General features: G+C 40.3%; 1 protein-coding gene across 1 annotated transcript in view; it reads left to right on the top strand.

Moving 5' to 3' along the window:
• The window catches only part of PDE3A (phosphodiesterase 3A), a 270,781-nt gene that overhangs the window by 182,434 nt on the left and 64,833 nt on the right, over positions 1 to 23,514 (top strand). The window contains exon 2 of the mRNA XM_063308497.1: positions 510 to 560. Within this exon, the coding sequence (XP_063164567.1) occupies positions 510 to 560 (51 nt within the window). The remainder of the gene's footprint in view (positions 1 to 509; positions 561 to 23,514) is intronic.

The following is a 23,514-nucleotide window of genomic DNA, read 5'->3' as shown; positions in this document are numbered from 1 at the left end:
TGTGTATGTGCACGCACACATGCCCCTGTACGTTTCTCAGCCCCAAGGTTTAAATCCTGGCCTTTTTCTTCCGACTCTTTTGAGTTAATGGACTTTGGGCTGTTTGTTGCCCAGCCTTGAGAGTTGGATGGATCTGTTCCATGTTTATCTGACGGTTCTGTCCAGCTTGCAAATCATTGGTTCCCTCCTGGAAAACATCAATACTTCACTTTTTAACTAAAAAATAAAATAAAATAAAAGACATCATACTCCATTCATGTGAATTTCACCAATAGTATTTTGTCCTTTAAAAGCAATTTTGAAAGGTCGACTTCCGCCAAAAATAAATGTGCATAGAAAAAGATAAAATAAAACACATTACCAGTTACATTTTGATATTGGCATACTTTCCATGGGTGCAAACACATTCCTAGATTTATATATAAACATACAGTGCAAATTAATACTAGCAGTAGTATTAATGCTGCTACCATGATAGCAATTACTCCTATTCTCTTGTCTTTCTGTAGATCATGGGACATTCTGAATGGGATCACAAACGAGGACCAAGAGGATCTCAGGTCAGAGTTTGAAAGATTTTTCCGTTCCTGGCTAATTAAGGATTGAAGAGGGTATTTTGGGCCTCATTGAATTGTGGTTATTAAATACCCATCTACGTTTGCCTTTTGATAGGTTTTTGTGGTCATTAACTTGTTCTTTATTGTTTTTATCCCTCTCTGCTACCATATTTCTTCAAACCGTTTACAGTATAGGATCAGTGTACAGCAGTGTTTTTCAAACCTGCTGGCTGGGAATTCTGGGGGTTGAAGTCCACATGTCTTAAAGCTGCCAGGTGTGAAGAACACCGCAGTACAGCAATGCAATATAGTGATACATAAAGAAAACAGATTTCTAAAATATGTGCAAACATCTGCTTCTTCTTTCTCTTGTATTAGGAATCTCAGCTTTTTCATTTGTTAGTTTGGCAGAATTCAAGCAACTGGCCAAGTTACTCTTACTTGTTCTCTTGCGAGGTATATTTGTGAATTACGGTAACGAATACATCCAGTGGATGTATTTGAACTTTGGGGCAATTCATTGTGGTTAACTTGAAGGCGTCTGATTTAAGTGGGAGTGTGCAGATAGGACTTTCATGATCGCCTTTAATAGGTCTACCACCCAACCATTAGTTTTATGAGCAGAGCAGTCAGTAATTTTGGTGTGCGTTTATAACTAAGCACAGTTCAGGCAAAGTAGGGAGGGAGGGAGATAGACGTGTACCCTGAAAGTCAGAACATCTTGTCTTCCTGCAAACATTTCTTCTTCGAAAAAATCCTGAAAGCAGATTTGCTTTCATCCACTTGCACCAGAACTTGCAGAAAAAGTTCAGAAGAAATGTTCTAAATGATGCCCAGCTATTCCTCAAGGAAAGTAGAGAGATTTTAAAGAAAAGAAGGAGAGAGAGCGAGAGAGCAAGACTTTGTAATCCACAACAGATGGGAACCCAAGTATCTCCCATCCATCCATCCATCCATATATGAGAGAATGACAGCATTGACCCTAAAGCAGTATAATAATCAATATAAAGCATATCCTTATACCAGCTCAATTATAATAGAAATGTTTATGGAATAAAGACTCTTCTGGATTCATAAAGCTCTGGTGAAAAGAAGTATTTTAAGGGCCTTTTTAAACTGTTTATACTTTTGAGCCCCAGAAAGAGATTTAGTGGCTCTTTGTTAGAAGGCTATAACATTGGGGTGGAGTGTGCAGGCTACATCCAATCTATACCTGCCTTTTTTTTTTTTTTAAGATCTTTTGTTATACCTTATTGTCTTCAAAGTGTTCATAACTTATGGTTGCACGTACTTTTGATCAGAGATCAGTGATCTGTTCCACATTGCAAACAATTTAAGAAAAGGAATCCTCAGGAAAGAGTGAAAAGGTAAAACTATTTCAACAGGATCGTAAACTAGCTAGATGATTCTATATCCCCAACAGAAAATGTATATTTGAAGATATCAGTACCAAATTTAAACTAATCAGCCCCTTACAGCAATAGCAATAGAGTAGAACTGAGCAATGTTTTGTGAATTTCTAGAGACAAGCCGGCTACTAGGAAAAGTATATTCTCTTCATTTGACCTTCGAGGACTGTTGAATAGCAAAGGCATTATTACAGTAGATGAGTCTGCAAGCTTGCTAAAATGAACATCTCAGTAGGACATGTGAGACTGACTCAGTTGTCCATAAATGATCTTATGAAGGCTTTATATCTCCTTTGTAATGCCAAAGATGGCAAGGCATTCTGGGAGTTGAAGTCCACGCATCTTAAAGTCACCAAAGTTGAGAAACACTGCCCTAAAAGTTGAAAGGATGAAGCTAGTTCAGGGGGGGTGGCTGTTCCACAGTGAGGAAGCTGTGTTGCTGAGGAAATCATACTTGGGTTCCCATCTGTTGTGGATTACAAAGTCTTGCTCTCTCGCTCTCTCTCTCTTCTTTAAAATCTCTCTACTTTCCTTGAGGAATAGCTTGGCATCATTTAGAACATTTCTTCTGAACTTTTTCTGCAAGTTCTGGTGCAAGTGGATGAAAGCAAATCTGCTTTCAGGATTTTTTCGAAGAAGAAATGTTTGCAGGAAGACAAGATGTTCTGACTTTCAGGGTGCATGTCTATCTCCCTACCTTCTGACACTTCTGCCAAATCCCAAAGGAAGGCCTTGTGAGGAAGCTTCTTCCATGGGGCTTTTGCAGATTTGGAATTGGGGGCAGCCAGGGAGGCTCCAGAATGCTGTTGAGAGATAGAACAGAAACACCACAGTAGCCTTTGTCCCATCCTCCTTTTCCCACAACTAAATCTGCTTAAAAACACCCCAAAGGGAATTTAAAAGAAATTCTCAAGCACACCCAGATAAATTGGAGAAAGAGACACCTCTTTTGCGGAGACAGCAAACATCTGAGGGGTCACGCAGCAGATTTTGGCACAGCTGGAGCATTGCTAGAGAAGGCAGCTGCCTCTTGAGATGAAAATTGAGTGCTTTGTTCAGTGTGTGTCTCCCATTACATGAACATGACTTCATCCAAAGGTGTGCAACCTATATTTTTTCTTTTGTTGAATGGTTGGAACTGCTGGCTTGACAGTCTCATTTTTTCTCCTCGGAAAGACCTGAAAAGCGTTGTTGTTGTTGCTGTTATTATTATTATTATTATTATTATTATTAAGTGTGCTATATAGACCGGGGGTTTTAGCTGCTGCAGTTCTGATGTGTTGGGTTTGCTGAGTGGGTGGCAAGGCGTAACCCTGGTTCAGCAAGGAACAAGAAGTCCTTCTTTTCTCAGCTTCCATGAGATGATGGTCAGCTAAAGCAGGAACAAGACGCATGGGTCCGCTGTATTCTAAGTCATTTTAAATGTAAAAAAGCTCTCCATTATATATAGCAGAGGTGCTGTAATTTACTCTTCCCGTTCCTAAGCAACAGCTATTTTCAGTTTGAGTGCGTCTGGTGTTGTCTACCTACTTTATGCATCTATGAGGTAATTCATTAGTGGATTTTTCCCCTACCTCCACCCTGCACTCCCCACATGCACTGTCTCTCCGGTCCTTGCTTCCTGTTGAGAGATTGAGACTGGCAAATCGGTGAAGAGCATGGAGAAAAACCCATTGCTCCATTCTCTTCCTTGTGACACTTTTACAAAGGCAAAACTTTGGGCTTCTCGGAGTCAACTTGAGTAATGTTGACCTAAGGATCAAGAGCAACCACTTTGCCATTAGTCTGAAGGTCTTCAGAGGAGAAGTCCTCCTAAGCGAAACAGGGAGCCATGAAACGTAGATCTTTGGTCTTGTTGAAACGACGATGGGAGTCCATTCCAGTCACCGAACAGGTATGGTGGCTTCATGTTATAATTCCATCTTGACAGCCAGCAGCTCCATGGATGGGAGTTTGAGCCAAGAATTGCCATACATAACACTCTTGTGCTCACAGTTAAGGGTGCCAGATGATCACTGCATTTACTGCCTGTCAGTTCAGTGTGTCAGGTTGGTGCTTTTATAATACAGTTCTTGAATTTTGCAATGGAAGCAGGGAATTCATTTTCTAGCTGCAGAAAAGCAAGCAAGCAAGAATGATCTTCACAATGAAGGTAGCAACGTTCATTGCAAGGTTTTAAAAGGATATGCCGATGAAAATTGTGGACAGCTGAAAAATAGTTTAATGGCTTAGATTTTCTAAGTGGTCTTTGGCAAGAAACCCCAGATAGAATTTTGAGTTCACATCAATTGTACATTGAATGTATAAATAATTGCAGGTTGATCTTAGTGAACAGATGCTTTAGATGTGTCTGAGCATCCAGAAGAGTTTGCTGCAAAAATCCTAAATCTTTGGTGGCCCACCTCCTTAGAAATTTGGTGTTAATATCTAAGAAGAATCCTGATATAGTTGCTTTCAGTTCTTGTACAGAATGATGTCTAAAATTGTGGCCGTGGCTGCAGAAAGCTTTTGACTTTTATCTGAAAATTTTTTATATGTATGCTAGAGACCGTGTCAGTCTTGTTAAGAGCAGAGCGAAGTCTAGAATGCAAGTGTTTAAAAGAGTGGAAGTGTCGTTTTATATATCAACAAAGAAGGCAGAAAATAATCTCTGTTGGATGAAACTATTCCTCCTTTCTTCCTTCCCTCCCATGTACACCTGTGTCACATGCTGGATTTTACACTGCAATCCTGGTTAAATTACACTACCACCCTCTATTACATCCCAAATCGAAGATTGCAATTTAATACTGGTTTACAAATCAGGTTTGGAAGCCAGAATGAAACTCTTATTTCAAACTCCTCATTATTGAATTGACATTGACATTGAACTGCAGCTTCCTGGTTTTGATGTAATGGGACACTGGTGTTTGGATTCAATAACCAATCGATTATTCGACTGTCCAAATCAACCCAGTGTCCAACACAATCAGAATCCACTTCTTTGTCACAGCCACTGCCATTAACAGCTCTTTGGGTAAAGTAGTTTATTCAATTGATGGGAGGGTTTTCTCTTCTAGGTTTGTGGTGGGATAGCAACTAAAATAGTGACCACTGTGAGAACAGACCTCCACATTTCGAGGGTGCCACAGAGCAATGTGCAACTGTAATGGTATGTGGGAATGGCCTTGGGAGGCAGGAGGGAGAGCTGCAAACTGGATAACTGGCTTGTAAAAGATGTCTCAGCCCTCAGAAGGAGGGAGGACATGGAAAAAGTTTCAGGAGGGACCCTCCCTAGTTTTCCAGAGAGTAAAAGGAGAAGAGGGAAGACATACTTTTGGTCTTGCAAGATTATGTTAATGTAAAAATAAACAAGGATAGAGCTAGTACTGTCTGGACTGCCTCACAAAGCTTAGGTGGAAGCTATGCTCAATGTGTCCCTGTAGGAAAGGAAAGGAAAGGAATTTACCTTCAGTTCGCAGCAAAAGACTTGGTTCTGGAGATGATCTTCCTAACAGAGCTTCCTCAGTGGGGCCATTTGCTATTTTTCCTTGATAATCCCAGACTGATGGGAGCTGGATCTTGCTTACATTTAGAGTAAGAAAGCCAGCAATGCCTGCCACAGCATAGAACAGTGTAATGAATAGTGGTGAAGGATTAGGCCGGTCCTTCCATATGAATGTGTCTCATGCCGCGTAAAGAAATAATCCAGCCTGATTAGGCATTGCAACTCCCGTAGTTCAGTTCCCTGGCTGGGAATTCTGGGATCCGCAGTCCCACTAGATCTAGAAAGCATAACTTGGGGGGGGGCGTTGAAGCAAGCCCATAAGCCAAATGAGCTTATTTGGATGGGATAATATCTAAAGTGCAAAAGGAGGCGGACACAGAACGTCTAGGTAGGAGCTAGGGATTTAAAGCAAAATTTCCACTCCTGATCTGGCATGCTCTCTCTCTGGGGGCAGCATTCCATATCACTCTTCCATCTAAAACAATTGGAAGTTGTTCTTTTTTTAATTCTGAGAATGACTCCAGGGAGTAGGGCATCTCGCTGATTGATCTTCCCATGTCATGTGGAAAGATAAATAAGTCTTGGAAAGTTGCAGGCGGGTAGCTTTTGACTGCTCTCAAAGAGCTCTAAGCTTGCTCGCAAGTTTTGTGTAAAGGCTTTTTCTTGCAGACTGCCAATGCAGCTTGAGAACCTGTTCTCTTCGCCCAGAAAAAGGAGTTGTAGTAAAGGGAACAACAATATGCTTCCATCCTTTAAAAATGAAATTGGGAGGTGCCTCCAAACTCAGATGGTTGTTCGAAAGCCAGCCTTGGCCACAGCATCCAAAGGACCAATTTTCACATTGCTGGAGGTCCCAAAAGCAATGCAGATGGAGAACCTGTTTGGCCTAGTGCAGTGTTTCTCAGCCTTGAAGATGTGTGGACTTCAGCTCCCAGGTCTGAAGAACATCTTCAAGTAGCCAAGGTTGAGAAACACTGGTCTAGCAGTTAAGATGCTAGGCTAGAAAATGGGAGACCATGAATTGAAATCATCCCTTAGGCATGAAAGCCGGCTGCGAGACTTTGAACCCATCACTCTCTTTCAGCCCAATCCACCTGACAGAGTTGTCATTATGGGGAAAATAGGAGCATTATGTACACCACCTGGAGTTGTACAAATAAGGGCAGAATTCAAACCTAATAAAAAATAAACAGTGCACAGTGCTTGTCACCACAGTTTAGTAGGATAAAAGGCATCATATTGAAAAATTGGAAATGTGATTCCAGATGTCAAGGAATGGTTGGTGGAAATGTGTGATCTATCTGCTTTGGAAAAGGCAATATTTTCTACTAAAAGGATACAGCAATAAATGGCAACAGGGATTATGTGATATTTTGCAATAATATTTTGTACCAATCATATTATGGTAGTGTATTTGTTAATAAACCCAGTGTTGTTGTTGTTTATTCGTTTAGTCGCTTCCGACTCTTCGTGACTTCATGGACCAGCCCACGCCAGAGCTTCCTGTTGGTCGTCAACACCCCCAGCTCCCCCAGGGATGAGTCCGTCACCTCTAGAATATCATCCATCCACCTTGCCCTTGGTCGGCCCCTCTTCCTTTTGCCTTCCACTCTCCCTAGCATCAACATCTTCTCCAGGGTGTCCTGTCTTCTCATTGTGTGGCCAAAGTATTTCAGTTTTGCCTTTAATATCATTCCCTCAAGTGAGCCGTCTGGCTTTATTTCCTGGAGGATGGACTGATTTGATCTTCTTGCAGTCCAAGGCACTCGCAGAATTTTCCTCCAACACCACAGTTCAAAAGCATCAATCTTCCTTCTCTCAGCCTTCCTTATGGTCCAGCTCTTGCAGCCATATGTTACTTCTTGGTTTTTTTGCCTTCTTGGTTTTCTCTTTCTTTGGGATGTATATTGTTGCCGCCTCCTGAACAATGCTGCAAACTTCTGTCCAGAGTTCTTCCGGGACCCTATCTACTAAGTCCAGTCCCTTAAATCTATTCTTCACCTCCACTACGTATTCCTTAGGAATATTAGTGAGCTCATATCTAGCTGATCTGTGGGCCTTCCCTAATCTCTTCAGTCTGATCCTAAATTGTGCAAGAAGAAGTTCGTGATCTGAACTACAGTCAGCTCCAGGCCTTGTTTTTACCGACAGTAGAGATGTCTGCCACCTTTGGCTGCAAAGGATGTAGTCAATCTGATTTCGGTGTTGTCCATCTGGTGAAGTCCATGTATAAAGCCTTCTCTTAGGTTATTGGAAGAGAGTGTTTGTTATACAGAGTGAATTGTCTTGGCAGAATTCTATCAGCCTATGTCCTGCTTCGTTTTGTTCTCCCAGGCCATGCTTACCTGTAATTGCAGGTGTCATTTGACTGCCCACCTTAGCATTCCAGTCTCCTGTGATGAAAATAACATCTCTTTTAGGCGTGTTGTCCAGTAGGTGCTACAGATCCTCATAGAACTGCTCTACTTCAGCTTCTTCAGCATTTGTGGTTGGGGGGTATATTTGGATCACTGTGATGTTAGATGGCTTGCCCTGAATTCGAATTGAGATCATTCTATCGTTTTTTGGATTGTATCCGAGCACTGCTTTAGCCACTTTACTATTAATTATGAAGGCTACTCCATTTCTTCTGTGGTCCTCTTGTCCACAGTAGTAGATCTGGTGGTCATTTGATGTGAAGTGGCCCATTCCAGTCCATTTCAGTTCCCTGATGCCCAAAATGTGTATCTTTAATCTTGACATCTCGCCAATAACCACATCCAATTTGCCCTGGCTCATAGGTCTTACATTCCAGGTTCCAATGGTGTGTTGATCCTTAGAACATTGGATTTGCCGTTCACCACCAGCACCGTCGGCCTCTAGCCGTCCTTTCGGCTTTGAGCTAGCTGCGTCATCACATCTGGGGCTAGTTGAACTCATCCTCTGTTCCTCCCCAGTAGCATTTTGACCATCTTCCGACCTGGGGGTCTCATCTTCCTATGGTATACCGACATATCTCTGGTTGTACTGATCCATTTAGTTTTCACGGCAAGAATACTGGGGTGGGTTGCCATTACCTTCCCCAGGGATCGCATTTAGTCTGACCTCTCTGTCATGACCTTCCCATCTTGGGTGGCCCTTCACGGTTTAGCTCACGGCATCATTGAGGTGCTCAAGCTCCAGCACCACAACAAGGTAACGATCCTTTGCTGAAGAAACCCAGTGACTATTGATAAATACAAAATATAAGGTAGATTTTTTCTTTCTTTCTTTTCTTAATTTGCAATTTTAGTTTCTTCGGGGAATTCTCTTTTCTAATTTTTTTTTAGTTTAAAGATTTTTTTTAATTGTGTATGCATCAAGGGACGCGGTGGCGCTGCGGGTTAAACCGCTGAGCTGCTGAGCTTGCCGTTCGGAAGGTCGGTGGTTCGAATCCGCCTGACGGGGTGAGCTCCTGTTGCTAGTCCCAGCTCCTGCCAACCTAGCAGTTTGAAAACATGCAAATGTGAGTAGATTAATAGGTACCGCTTCGGCAGGCTGGTAACAGCGTTCCACATGACCACGGAACTGTCTATGGACAAACTCCAGCTCTTCGGCTTTGAAACGGAGATGAGCACCGCCCCCTAGAGTCAGACACAACTGGACTTAATGTCAAGGGAAACCTTTACCTTTACCTATACATCAAGTACCTAAAAAAAGAATTCCTTTTTTAAAAGGACAAAAGGCAAATCTTCTCTGTGGCTTTGCAGATGGCCAAGTTACTTCCCCACTTCCGCTGAGTCCCAAATTAGAATCCAAAGGAGCTTGTTTCCAAGTAGTTGAAATCATATTATTTCTGAGCCCGATGAAAACTACGAAAGGCTGAAATGAAGTTTGTTAGGTATATGGAGCATAAAGTTCCTTGTATTTGCACCACCTTGTTAGAATAAACCTGGAGGAGGTGTGGAGAACACCATTCTATGAAGTTGTGGGTTTTCTTCTCTCTCTTCATATCATCTTTTAAAGTTTTTAAAATGGTTTTTAAATAGTTTTTTTTTTAATTTTGGTAATACAATTTAGATTTTTTAAATGCCTTTTTTCCAAGTGACATACTTCCAGATTCCTGGCAAAGTAGAAAATAGTTAAACATTCCTTGATCATCTTGATTGTGTTAAGAAACTTCAGTGAGTGCATCACTGTCTCAAGAGATAAAAGACTGTCCAGAATCAGGTTCTTTTATACATGCCTAGCCACAGAAAGCATTGCTTAGCCCAACAGTTCCAAAAAAGAAATTAGCCAAGAAAAAAATGTTTGCGTAATTCCACTTGAATGCCGAGATTTTTTTCCCTTCTCTCTCTCTCTCTCTTTTATTTTTTGGCATTACAACTTGACAGTTATATCTTGAATCCCACCCTTCTGTCTGTCCATCCAGGGTTTTGTTCACATACCATGCTAAGTCAATGTATTATTTGCTTGGTTTCAGCTTGGTCAATGTGGAACCATGCAGAACCATTTGCTGCACAAGCTTTGGCTTAGCATGATGTGTTAACCAGATTAATATGGCTTGTTTTGAAACCAAGTTAAAATAAACTATTACTCCAAACTCTGATCCTGCTTATCCCACAATTCTCAACCAGAATTTAGTAATGTGCATATTTCTGACTTTTTTTTTTATCATGGTTAAGGGAATTGTACATTATCTATACCTAGTTGATGATGGAGCTAAAGGAAGTATTCTGTTTATGTCTGAAAATTGATACAAACGCTATCCCTCATGTGAAGAAATCAGCTGAAAGACAATAGTCCCCCCCTTTTTTTCCCAAAATCTCCAAAAACCTGGCCAGACTTGTAGTTGAGCATTTTGGGTATTGGAGTCCCTACACATCTGGAGGATTCAGGGTTGAGGAAAGTTGCCTTCTTGAGTGTCACTTGTTTCTATTGCTTTAAAAAGCTTTTTTTTAATTGTATATTTCTATATATAATGGTAATCGGATTTAATAATAGCTTGCATCTTTGCCCTTTAATTGGTGGTGCAACCTGTTATTGGCTGAGAATATAAAAAAACAGGAAGCTGGTTTTTAAATGAATGCTGTAAAAATTCAGTAATTGCTTCAGCCTGTTCATAAAGTCATAAAACAGCTTCACTGTGATAAGGTATGGATGGTAAGAAATTAATTATGTCATCTGTAGCTCAAATATATACTGATATGGCAGGCTAAATGTTGAGGTTCTTTGGTTTTCAGATCGTCGTCAGTAATATTTACATCAAACCTGACAAGTGATTTGTTAATTTTGCTTCAGGAATTCCACTATGTAGAAAATACCCTATACCAGCTTACCAATTTTTCCTAAAAAATGGCACCTGTGCTATCTGCACACCACTTGAATTTTCAATAAGCAAATGTATTTTTCTTAAAAATCACTAGATTTTTCAAAGTTCAAAAGAGACCTTTGATACCAGGGATGGGAGAGAAAATTTTATATTTATATATTTTAACACAAAGGTCCCTGTTTTATACTCTGGGGTCAGTGTAAGAGTCTAAGTCTAAGTCTTACATTAAGTCTTAAACCGCCCAGAGTGCCTCCTTGTGGGGGGAGATGGGTGGTGATAAAAATTTGATAAATAAATAAGTCATCATTTGAAGTTCAAGTTTTCCACATGTTGGAGGACAGCTGTCTAACAACCACAAAATACGTCCAAAAATATTGAGGAAAATTGTCGTCGTCAAAAAATACACCTGAATTTTTTGTTAGCTTTACAAAACTTTCTCCAGCTGACCTAGATAGGGGACATGCTCAGTATAAGTCTGAGAAGTTGAGAAACTAAATATGGAGACGCTGCAGTTGGCAAATACACCCATCCTTATGACATCAAATTGCAGAGTCTACCTCAGTGTGGATGGATGTTGTTTGAAATTACCAACTGCCTAGATCAGTCAGTTGAATGCACTTTGACTCCCCAAATTCCCATGGCTGTTGCTGAAAATTCTGGGAATTGACATCTGGAGGGCATCTAGGTTGGGGAAGATTCCCCCTCAAAGCTTGTTAATTAAATTAATTTTACTGGATTAATTAATTTGGGTGCTGGAGAAGCTTCCCATATAGGAAGGCCAAATTGCAGTACATCTTTCTGCATAGGAAGCTACTCCAGAACCCAAATTAATGAGGAAAGATTTACAGCAGTTTGGCCTTCCTGTAGGGTATGGAAAATGTAAATAGAGACAGTTTTTCCTCCCGCACACAAAGCTAGAATGCAAGGTCGTCTGCTAAAACTAAATGTGGGGCAATCTGGAACCAATTCAAGAAAATATTTCTTTATACAATTCTATAGTTAAACCGTAGAATTTATTGCCATCAGATGTGGGGTTGGCCACCAATTTAGATGGTTTTAAAAGGGATTGGGACGAATTCATGGAAGATCAGAATCTGCTTACTGTATTCTAGCTCCTGTGTTTTCAGTCTCAGCTTCTGGGAAGCAATAACAGAAAAAGGGCAGGCTGGTGAGTGTATTTATTTGGGCCACTGTGTGACTCAGAATGCAGCACTAGATAAGCCATTGGCCTGAAGGCTCTTCTTTTATTCATATAAGAAAAAGTGCTGATTTTGAAGGCAAAATGGTACTTGCTTTGGTTTTTCAGTCGTAGGTATGCATTTGCCAAGAGCCAGTATCTTGAAAGAGGAAGGGTGCTGCTTTTATAAGCATTTTCATTAAAAGTAATGGAAAAATTGGCTGTCCCTGTATTAAAATTTTTATCTTGCTATGTATTATTAAGCACATAAGGCCTGATTCTCTTAGGGCTTCAAGATATTAAACATTTATGATTTGGCAGGCATCAAAATGTTACCTAATATTTTAGTATACATATGTGCTGAATGAGGTTAAAGTGGCATTCTGTACACTTTGATTCTAGGGAAACAAAGAAAAATCGGAGATCTAATTCTACGGTTAACATTTCTATAAAAGGAAAAAAGCTCCTAGTTCTTGTGATGATATGCTTCAAAATGTGTATTGGTGAGTGACTGTAATCAAGGACTGAAGTGATTTGATTCAAAGTGCTGAAAAAGGCCAGGGTAGATTAATGGAAGATTTCCCATAGCCCAAGAAAAGGGTTTTTAGTGGTCCATATAACTCCTTGTTTTGCTCACTCTGTGTGTGTGTGTTTGTGTGTGTGTACTTGTTCAAGCCTGTCTTGACACCGGGAACTTCTTGGACAAGTCCCTGCAGTTTTCTTGGCAAGATTTTCGGAAGTGGTTTGCCATTGCCTGCTTCCTAGGGCTGAGCAAGAGTGACTGGCCCAAGGTCACCCAGCTGACTTCGTAACTAAAGCGGGATTAGAACTCAAAGTCTCCTGGTTTCTAGCCTGATGCCTTAATCACTACACACTGGCTCTCTTACAATTAGCCACTATAAAACAATGCAAAAGAAGGAAAAATGCATATAGAACCAGAATGTAGAAGCCTGTGCACTTAAGTATTTTAACATTCAGAATTAACAAAATGCTAAAAATATCATTCTAAATTGGGGTTAAAAAGGATGACAGCACTAAAAAAATGTGCATTTGGAGATTTTAGACCAGGGTTCCCCAAAGTGGTCAGTATCGACTCCCAGGGGTCGATGGGACTATCCAAGGACTCAGTGTTGTTGTTGTTATCCGTACTACAATCAGTTAAAGTAGTATTTATTTAAATTATTTTCATATCATAAATGTTTGGCGGTCAATGAACAATCGGAAACTTCTTGAAGGGGTTGATGAGCTGAACAGTTTGGGGACCCCTGTTTTAGACAGTCCTCCAACTAGTTAGTAATCCCATCAGTGAGTTTGCTAAACAGTGTTCTTGGGACCATGCTTAATAAACAGGACAGTCTTTACAAAGTTTGTTTGTTCATTTGTTTATCAAATTTGTCACTGCCCATCTCCTCCCACCAGAGGGACTCTGGGCGGTTTACAACAAGATGGTCAATTAAAACAGTAAATAAAATACAAATACAATATATAACAATATAAATACCCTTAATAAATAGATATAAAAATAAGGTTAGGAATAAAATCCAAGTGGCAAAGATCTAATTCAGTCCTTGTGTGTGAGGAGCGTTCTAAGGTGCCAGCCATCCCCACGCGGAGCTACTCCCTTCTCTGCCCCAAGCAAGACGGCAGAGCCAAGTCTTTAGATTCCTCCGGAAGTCCGGGAGCGATGGGGCTCCTGGCCTTGCTGTGGTTGTTTTATTTCATTTGTAAAGGAGGAGAGCATTTCAGCAAATTCTCCAAGAAAACAGTGTACAGTTCAAGAGGTTTCCCATAGGTACGAAGTGGCTGGGAATGTCTTCAACCCTCCAGAGGTCTGCAGCCTCTCTGGCTTCCCATATTTTGCTTAAATTCAGAGCAATTGGAGGATGCTTGGGCAGTCAAAGAGGCAGCAAAATCCTACAGAGATGTATAACAGATACTGTCTACTAACTTGCAAGAATGAAGTACATTCAAAAAGACTCCCGAAAGAAATTGAAATGACAAAGAGCATTAACCTCTTGGAAATGGTCAGAAACAACGTTATAGTAAATTACTATAATTATTCGTCACTGCTTGTTGAAATCCTGCATTGGGGGAAAAGCTTTGTGACCACAGTGACTTTGAAAAGAAAAAAGTTTAACTCAGTCTGGTGATTAGTTCATTGGCTCTGTAGGAAATCTTGTCGCTGACGGGCTGTTTTCAGCACCAGATGTTCCACTTTACTAGATATGTAAGCCTCATGTTTGTCCTAAGTCATGACAGATCAATGTTCAGCATTCTTGACACAAAGGAATGACTGGCCCAGGCTCACAGAATTTGTAAATAAAGCAGAACCAAAGCAAATCCTTCAACTCCTGAAAGAATTAAGAAATAAGAAGAAAATGTCCCATCGGGCTCTATTTTCCAGATCGTTGTTCATTGTGTAAGAAAAGGGAATTGCTCAATTACCAAGAAGAGCGTAAATATACTATAAAACCAGTGTTGTCTTTTGCACTCCAGGCAGTGAATCTGGAGATCATCAGTAAATCTGGAATTGTCAGCTCAGAAAAGAAATATATTTATGTCTTTGTTAGTACATTTCACCTCCCACCATTTCTCCTAAGAGTACTGGATGGCATATGCAGACTTGCCCCACCTTCCATTTTTATCCTGACAAAAAAAGATTCCCAGATGTCAAGAAGCCTTTTAGAAAGTGAAATTGTTTAAGAAGGGAGCTGATGGATTTACTTGGCATCTCCCAGGTCAGAGAGCAGCCTCCTGGGCTACAAGCCATTTAGAAATTTGAGTGGTACTCAGATTTGGCTACTACTATAAGAGACTTGCCTGTTCCCCAAGTGATTTATATGATGGGTATGGATAGTTACATAGCACCTGTTTACAAGAAGGAAAACTAGTTCTCCAGATCTTCTCTATGTCAAGTGGGACTTCTATGGGACTGAAAGTCTTTCTGCAAAGAATTTTCATGCTAGAGACTGGTAATTTGCTTTTTAATTTTGTATGTAGGGGTGTGTGTGTGTGTGTGTGTGTGTGTGTGTGTGTAACTAGGGGCAGCTTGGAGCCTGAGAGTTCTGTGTTGCTGATCTTTGTTCCCTGTGATCACACACACACACACAGACCCAAATAGATTGCAACCCAGCAAGAATGACTTGAATATAAATATGAATTGGCAGTTTGGATTTTGTGATTGTCTATAGAACATAAAAGTAATCCATCATGGATTTCTGTAGGAATAGATGGATGTGTACCATCCAAATAGTGTCTACTCTTCCAGAAATCATTTTGTTTCAGTTAAAAATCCACAGAAAAAAATTAAAAACGAGTCTGCAAAAACGTATCTGGGAAATACGTATGTATTATTTGGCCTTTGAGCCAAAACACAGCAGGCAGAACTAGGACCAAGTTTTAATTTGATTTCATTTCCCTTTGCTCAGAATTAAATACAATTAATATGACTTCTGTACTTTTCAGTCAGTTATTTGACAGTTTTCCCATTCCATCACCATTAAAATTCAGTTTGGTAACAATGTTTAACCCTGGGACACCACACTCAGCAGAGTTTTTGGAGCAGTTGGTTTTAGCCTTCAGCTTAAAAAAAAATCTAGCTTTAAATGTCTAGGTGAAGGAGTGGGAGTGGGGGCGGGGTTGGAAGTAAAACTGAAACATGCAGGTAATTTTTGCTGTAAGTGTGAAAACCAGAAAGAATCTGGCAAATCTCTCAGTGCAGAAGAGACAGGATGAAAGGTGAAGGTTGTTGCCATGATATATTTCCTCCTGCAGAATTTCTCATGTTGTCATGGGGTGAATTTCATCTCTTCTACTTCCTGCACTTTCCGTGGTCTTTGAGTGTAGCCCAGAAGTAGTTCTAAAAGAACAGCAGCATTTTATGGCTAACGTGTTAGCAGTCTATTTTTTATTGCATCCTGAATTTACGGAGTGTTCTTCCAACATCTTCAAGTTGTTACAAGGAAAGATTTGCAGGCTCAGACCTTGGAATGGGCCATCCTTCAGAAAGGGAGAGAACTCACCCACAGCTCTGGTTTATTTATTTTTTGAAGTACATCATTAATTCTCCTGGCTAGGCACTCTTTTCCCTTGCATGGTCCTTATCAAATGGGAGGGGAAAGCTCAAGACTGCTGAATAACCTCTTTCTCTCCTTCACTTGCCAGGGGACGTCCCCTGTCTCTCTCTCGCTGCACGATTATACACATTTCTGTTCAGCCAAATGGTCCACTTCATCTTTTCCAGATTTCCATGGGTGAGAAGAATGTTGTCCATATTGCGGTGGTTCTCCCCACCTCCCCAGAAACATTTGTGATGCTCTTTTTTGGCTCAGAGAGAAACTATATACAATCCTGTCTGCTTTAATATAAAGCATACACAAAAATGTGTGTGTTCTGGGGAAATCAGTGCAAGAACAAGCATTGGGAGGGAGAAGCGTGTACAGTTTAAATGTACATTTTAGTACAGTATTTAAAAAAGAAAGGAATGGATGGGTTTTGCTGATGTTCTTCCATGCTTCAGTGATGTGGGAGCTTAAGCGAACACTGAGGAGTGCAAATGTCATTTAGTATAGATTTCTTTTCATGACCTTGGTTGTTTCCCATCTTTTTGGAGTGGGCTTCTGTAGATTGTATTCAGCCTTTTTAAGAATCAGTAGCCCTGTGTTATCACAAGACTGAAATAACACAGTAGTTTATAGAAAAACAGCTTTAACATGTGCTTTATTAACAGGTTTTTTTTAATAACCCATAGTATAATCTTTCTCCCTGTCTTCTGTTCGAATCCTCTCAAATTTGCATTTCTTTCCATATATTGCTGCCATATGGATGGCTGTACTTTGACTTTGAATTCTTCAGATTTGTAGAAATGTGTTCAAGTCCTAGTTCTTTCCCTAGATTATTGGCAAACCCCAGATGGCTGATGAATTGTAAATTTTAAAAAAAACAGAAGGGAAAATGATTAAATACATGAGAATTAATACGATTAATGTGTTTAAATAAAAGCTCATCAAAGTTATTTATTGAATTATGTGCCTCACTGTCTGAAAAATGTAGAATCCTTATCCCAAGTAGACTATAGTGTTAGATGCTATTCATTACTGAGTACAGTATTATGTACAAATATATTACTAAGCCCTCAAGGACTTATTTATCCATTATATATATATATATATATATATATAAACTATATAGTTAGATATAACCACATAAACTTGGTGGTGGGGTGTGTGTGTGTGTGTGTGTGTATCTCCTATATCATAAACTGTATCAAATTTATCACATAAATTGTGTGTTTTATTTAAACACTCACATGGGGTGGGTGATCTTTGATAAAAGACAACTAAAATCTTTCTCAGACTGCTTCCATTCAAAAAATATCCTTTGTCAAACTGATTATCTCTGCATGTCCATGGAACAGAAGGAATCCAATCTATGTTCCCAGTGTTTCCTCACCTTGGCAACTTTAAGATGTGTGGACTTCAGCATGGCTGGCTGGGGAATTCTGGGAGTTGAAGTCCACACATCTTAAAGTTGCCAAGGTTGAGAAACACTGTATGCTCCTATCTGTGAGTCGCACGTGATCATTCCGGGGAGTGCTGGAGACCATTCGAAAAGGCTTTGAGCAGTAGCTTAGTGCTGCTGCTAGTAGATCAGGCTTTTTAGAACTCAGAAAAAAAAACTGCACAATGTTTCCTTGACCACACTAAATGTTTAAAAAAAACCTGTTCTTTCTTTCACTGTTTAATTTTATTTCTTTATTTATGAGGCAGGGACAATTGAGCACGAGTTGGCCTTTGCTTGTTGCTTGCATTCAGTAGACCCCCCATTCTTCTGGGGCCGACCCGGAAGTCAGAATGCTTATAAATTCCAAAGTTATGTGCACAAAGATAAATGCAAGTCTGCCTTAAGCCCGTAGTGCAGAGAAGGAGCTTCTAGGCCCCTTTACAGCTGGGATGGAAGATGGATTCCTTCCTGTCCTTCCCTGCTGCTGCTGTCTTCTCCTCAAAACGGCTTTCCTGTCAACGAAGGCCGTGAGACATCAACGCTGTCTGTTTGCCTGGGGTGTGTATATACAGGCCTCTGCATTTAGGCTAGGTCTAAGCCAGAATGTCAATTGATAAATTTTCTTCTCTCTTCAAAGGGAAGTTTGGAGGAGAAGGTCTGGGTCCATTTTTCGTAAAGAAAGCAGCATCTAGGATCTCCTCTCCAGCTTTGAATGCTGCTTGCTTCAATCCTATGCATAATTCATTACTTTTTGTATTATTTAAAATCCTTTGCTTCCAGCTGACCTGGTACTAGCTGGCCTCTGTCAGTGCATAGACCGTGAACAAGGTGTGTACTTGCTAGCTTGCTGTCTTGGCTTCTTTGTGTTTCTGGCTTTGACATGAAGCTCTTGATCCTTCGTTTTTATGGAAGTATCTCCACCTTTGTCTAATCCTTGATTTTCTTGTTCTTTTTCCCTCAGTACCATTTGCTTAGGTCTATGACATCAGGGCTGCAATTTTGCAGAGAGTAGCTAGATGGCAGCAAGGAGTACAGACAATCTTGACACATTGCTGCCATCTAGCGGTTGTATGGATTTTGTAGCTCAGATATAATGAACCTACACCAATAGCAAGTTTCTTTAAAAGAAGGAAAAACTAACTGCGGGGGCGGGAGTGACATAGTTATCCATCCTTGGTCTGCAGGTCCCTGTTTGGATTGCTAGTGAAGACTTTTTGGCAATATAGGCTGGACTGAGGTCAAACAGTGAAAGTTCATACTTATACCACCACACTTGCATCCAGTCCAGTTAGTTTATTCTCTTATTTATTAGAGTTGTTGCTTCTGCTCAGGGCCATGGCTGTGATAACCAGGCCATACCATTCTTTTGCAATCTCCTATAAAATATGAGTCGTCCATGCATTGTATTTTCTATAATCCTTTTTTTAAAGATTTTTTTATCCTGCCTTTGTTATTTTTTATGTAATATAAAATAATTTTTTATACAATAAAAATATGCCTTTATTATTTTTTATAAATTACTTAAGGTGGTGAACATACCTAGGACTCCTTCCTCTTCCTTTTTCCCCACAACAACAACCCTGTGAGGTGGGTTGGGCTGAGAGAGAATGACTGGCCCAAAGTCACCCACCTTAGGCTTCCATGCCTAAAGCGGGACTAGAACTCACGGTCTCCTGGTTTCTAGCCTGTTGCCTTAACCACTAGACCAAACTCCAGCATCTAGGTGTTTGGTGGTGGTAAAACTTGGTCATTATTGAAGGAAATTTCACCTCTAGACTTCAGCAACTGCCCTAAAGCAGTCTGGTTGCACAGATCAGAAGTTAAGATTTTAAGGTTGGGATCAAAATGGGCAAGTTGCTTTCTTAGGAACCTCCTCAATTTTTATGCAAACAGTTCCAAACATCAGCGACTGACCTTCATATCAAACAAGGTGAAAGGTCCCCTGTGCAAGCACCCAGTCATGTTTGACTCTTTGGGGGGACGCCGCTTTCGCAACTTTTTCTTGGCAGACTCTAGCGGGGTGATTTGCCATTGCCTTCCCCAGTCGTCACATTAATGTTAAAACTCTGTTGATTAATTCAAAAAGCATTTGTAGTTCACCATCCAGTTTTCTACATAAGTCTGTTAGATGCCTACAGGAAGTCCATAAGTAGGACACATTTTGCATGTCAAAAGCTTTAAAATAATAATTCATTTTGTAAATAATACTTCGCTTCTCTCTGAGTTTGTATATTCAGGGGGTTATGTATTTATTGCAGGGGGGGGGGTCCACTCTTTCTCAACTCTTCCTAGAAGTGATGGGACTTCTTGCATGTAAAGCATTTGCTCTGCCACTGAACTATGGAACTTCCCATAAATTGAGCTAATTCAGCCATCCTTTTACATAAATGTTTATTTTCATTGTTACTCCAAAAAGCTATTTGTTCTTTTAGTCATGAATGTTGGTAAAGATGAACCCAGCTCTACTTCAGAAAGTGATTCTTCTCTACCCTGATAAACTGGAATTAGTTTATAAATCTGAGAGTGCTATAAAAAACTTTGTTTGAATGAGATGATGCAGAATTGGTTTTGTGAAAGAGGGTGAGATTCTTCCACTTAGTTTCCCTTCTCTTTCTGCTGTCTATTTTTCTATAATGTTGTTGCCTTTCTGCATTAGGCCTGGTTAGTTAAAAGAAAGTTTCGAAGGAGGATTTCAAGTGCAGGATGATAACTTACTGACTGTTGTTTTTCAGTGATGATGATGGTTTCCTGCCAGGAGAGCAGCCAGGAGAAAAGAACAGTGGGGCTTATGCAGAATATCTAGTTTTGTGGTCTTTTCTATAGGGGAAATAAAATACAGTAAAACCTTCTCGTTTGGTGTGTGGGCATATGTAACAGTGTAATCCAGTGAATCAATCTGGACATATTGTGTGGATTCTGAGAAGAAATATGCCATTGTTTGGGGGCTTCTATATTACCAGACTTTCTCTACTTGAAGACCACTTGAACATTATTGGGAGGGTCTCAGTCTTTGTAATTTTATTTCTTCTACAGAGCAAGCCACATCATGTAATGGGTGCTTGTTTCTATGAACAATATTCTCTGAACTTACTTACAGCTTCAGATCGAAGTATTAGGAAGTAGTAATTATCACCATTTACTTCAGAGGTATCCAACCATTGTGGGACTCTTTAATTGGGGGGGACAAAGTGACTGGAGAAATGTTTAAGAACCACGAGGGCTGTGCAACAGGCGTTGCCAGATTTTTTCAGGCTGTAGAACCTGTTCATTAAAAAAAAAATCCCAGAAGCATGATCAAGAGGTGAGGGGCTTTTGAATGTCAGCTGACCAGCCCCATCTTTTCCGCTGTACCTTCAAAAAGTATATCAACATCCTTGAAAAGAGGCATCAAGGCAGGAGAGGATGGCTGAGGGCCCCAAGGTTTCCCTCACCCCCTTAGTCTTTTGCAGGGAGGTTCTCCATCCCCCCTAGTCCCAGGGAACCCATTCAGGTCTTCATACAGTAGCACAGTTCAAAAAACTTTGGTGGTGGTTTTTTTTTTTTAAATAATTCATCACAATTTATAAGTTCATAATTTTACTGTATGATCTAGGCCAGCCTTTCTCAATCTTTTGACCCTGGAGGAGCCCTTGAAATATTTTTCAGGCCTTGGGGAACCCCTGCACATTCATGCTGAAATATAGGCCAGAAGTTACAAAATTATTGTATTCGTTTCATGGGTAGGCCTGTATAAATGCATTAACAGTGTTCTTAAACTAAAAATAAAGAATGAAATATACCTCTTGAATGTGAAGTTGCCTGAATTTGAAATAATCGTTTCAATAAATCGTGATCTCCCAGGGAATCCCTAGTGACCTCTCATGGAACCCAAGGGTGCCATGGAACCCTGGTTGAGAAACCCTGATCTAGACTATATTACTTGTTATACATGTATCAGGGCATGCTCTGAGCAGTGTTGGCTGGGAGGGCCCAGAAGGAGAGCCTTTTCTGCCATGGCACCCGCCCTTTGGAACTTCATTCCCCCGAGATTAGATTGGCCCCCATCCCTTTTGGCCTTTTGTGAGGCCTTGAAAACCTGGGTTTTGCCCAAGCCTGGGGACCTGGGCATGGGTTAGGCCCCATCTCCTGGCTGTGTATTTGATTGGGTAGGTAATGCCCAGCTGCTATGTGTTCTATTTCCTATTTTTATTTTGTGTTTTTAATGTATTTTATTTATTTTATTGTAAGCCACCTAGAGTCACGTAACAGCAAGATGAGGGGCTATCTAAATCAAATTAATAAATAAATGACATTGTGCAAATTGACATGGTTTACCCATTAGGTTTGTAAGCTAGGAAATGATGGAGAGAATCATTTTCTTGCTGCTCATTGAATTTACATAAGAAAATTAAAAGCACAGGGGGAAAAATACTGTATTGTAAATGTTATTTAGAAAATGCACCCCATCAGCATATCATAGCCAGGTGGATTCTGTTTTTGTAGTGCAAAAATACTAATGGGTTGGGTTCCGGATTTCCCTTTGCTTTTATTACATAGCAATAGATGATGTTCTCCTTTGAAGTGGTAGATGATGGAAACTCCATGCATATCTCTTGCCTGGACCCTCTGATTTGTTTGCTTGTTTGTTTAGCTTTTTATTGATTTGATCACTTAGTCCAGGGTGTCTCAACCAGGGTTCCGTGGAACCCTAGGATTCCGCGAGAGGTCACTAGGGCTTCCCTGGGAGATCACGATTTATTTAAAAAATTATTTCAACTTCGGGCAACTTCACATTCAAGAGGTACGTTTCATTCTTTATTTTTAGTTTAAGAACACCGTCAATGCATTTATACAGGCCTACACATGAAACGAATATAATCATTTTGTTAAATTTTGCCCTATATTTCAGCCTGAATGTTCAGGGGTTCCCCGAGGCTTGAAAAATATTTCAAGGGTTCCTCCAGGCTCAAGAAGTTGAGAAAGGCTGGCTGGCTTAGATGTATGCTCTCTCTTTCCTCCTTCAGGGACTCATGAAATCTCTGGCACTCCTTTGTGGTAGCTTGGACTGAGAGATGTTCGCTGGCCTCGGGTTGCCCGTTGAATGGAATTAAATCTGGATCTCCCCAACTTTAGTCCAATACCTTAAGCTCTACCCCACAGGGACTGATTGTTGTAAGAATCAGCTGGTTACACTCTAATTGTAAGAACTGGTATTCCTCTTTCCCTTCTTTTCTTATCCTTTACGTTCTGTTTATTCATTTTTGGATTATGTCTTTTAGACAGTTAGTTTGAAAGTGAGAATATTTTTTGCTTGTCTGCTTGCTTGTTTTTTAAATTGACCTATAAACTGCTCTGGGAACATTTTTGACTGAAGAGCCAGCCTCCCACCCCCCCCACCCCCAAAAGCAGCTTTTAAGTGACTTTAAAAAAAAAGAAGAAAAGGCAAAACTATTGGGTAAAATTAGGCCTGTCGCTATTATTTCTAAAATATATTAAGCTTTAAAAAAATAAATCTCTTTCTAAACATGGCTTAAGGCTGAAACCAAATAAGAAGGGGGAAAAAAATGAAGAGGACTAATAAGAAATAGAAAGAGGAGAAAAGGTTTATGTAATTTTTTCCCCAAGATTCAACCTTATAAATTAAGCACGTTTGCTATGAAGATTTCTTGCAACAGAGAATTCTGGAACTCTGGAATTTTTTCTCTCTCTCTCTCTCTTTCTCATTCTTCCCTTTCAGAGAAATTAACAAAGAGGGTTGAAATAAGTACACAATGGATTTTTGTCTGAATCCGGATTGCCATAATACAAAGCATTTTTTTTTATTTGTTTCTTATTTCTCTTTCGTCACCTTATTTTTGTTGTTGTTGTTTATTTATTTTCTATCCCACCTTTCTTATTTTTATAAAGAACTCAAGGCAGCGAACATACCAAATACTCCTTCCTCCTCTTATTTTCCCCACAACAACAACCCTGTGAGGTGGGTTGGGCTGAGAGAGGGGGACTGGCCCAAGGTCACCCAGCCGGCTTTCATGCCTAAGGCGGGACTAGAACGCTCCTACTACGCCTGATTGGCTCTTGGGCTGAGAGAGAGGGACTGGCCCAAGGTCACCCAG

This window comes from Candoia aspera, chromosome 7, assembly GCF_035149785.1.
Source record: "Candoia aspera isolate rCanAsp1 chromosome 7, rCanAsp1.hap2, whole genome shotgun sequence".
NCBI classification, from domain to species: domain Eukaryota; kingdom Metazoa; phylum Chordata; class Lepidosauria; order Squamata; family Boidae; genus Candoia; species Candoia aspera.
This window is presented reverse-complemented; position numbering and strand designations above follow the sequence as displayed.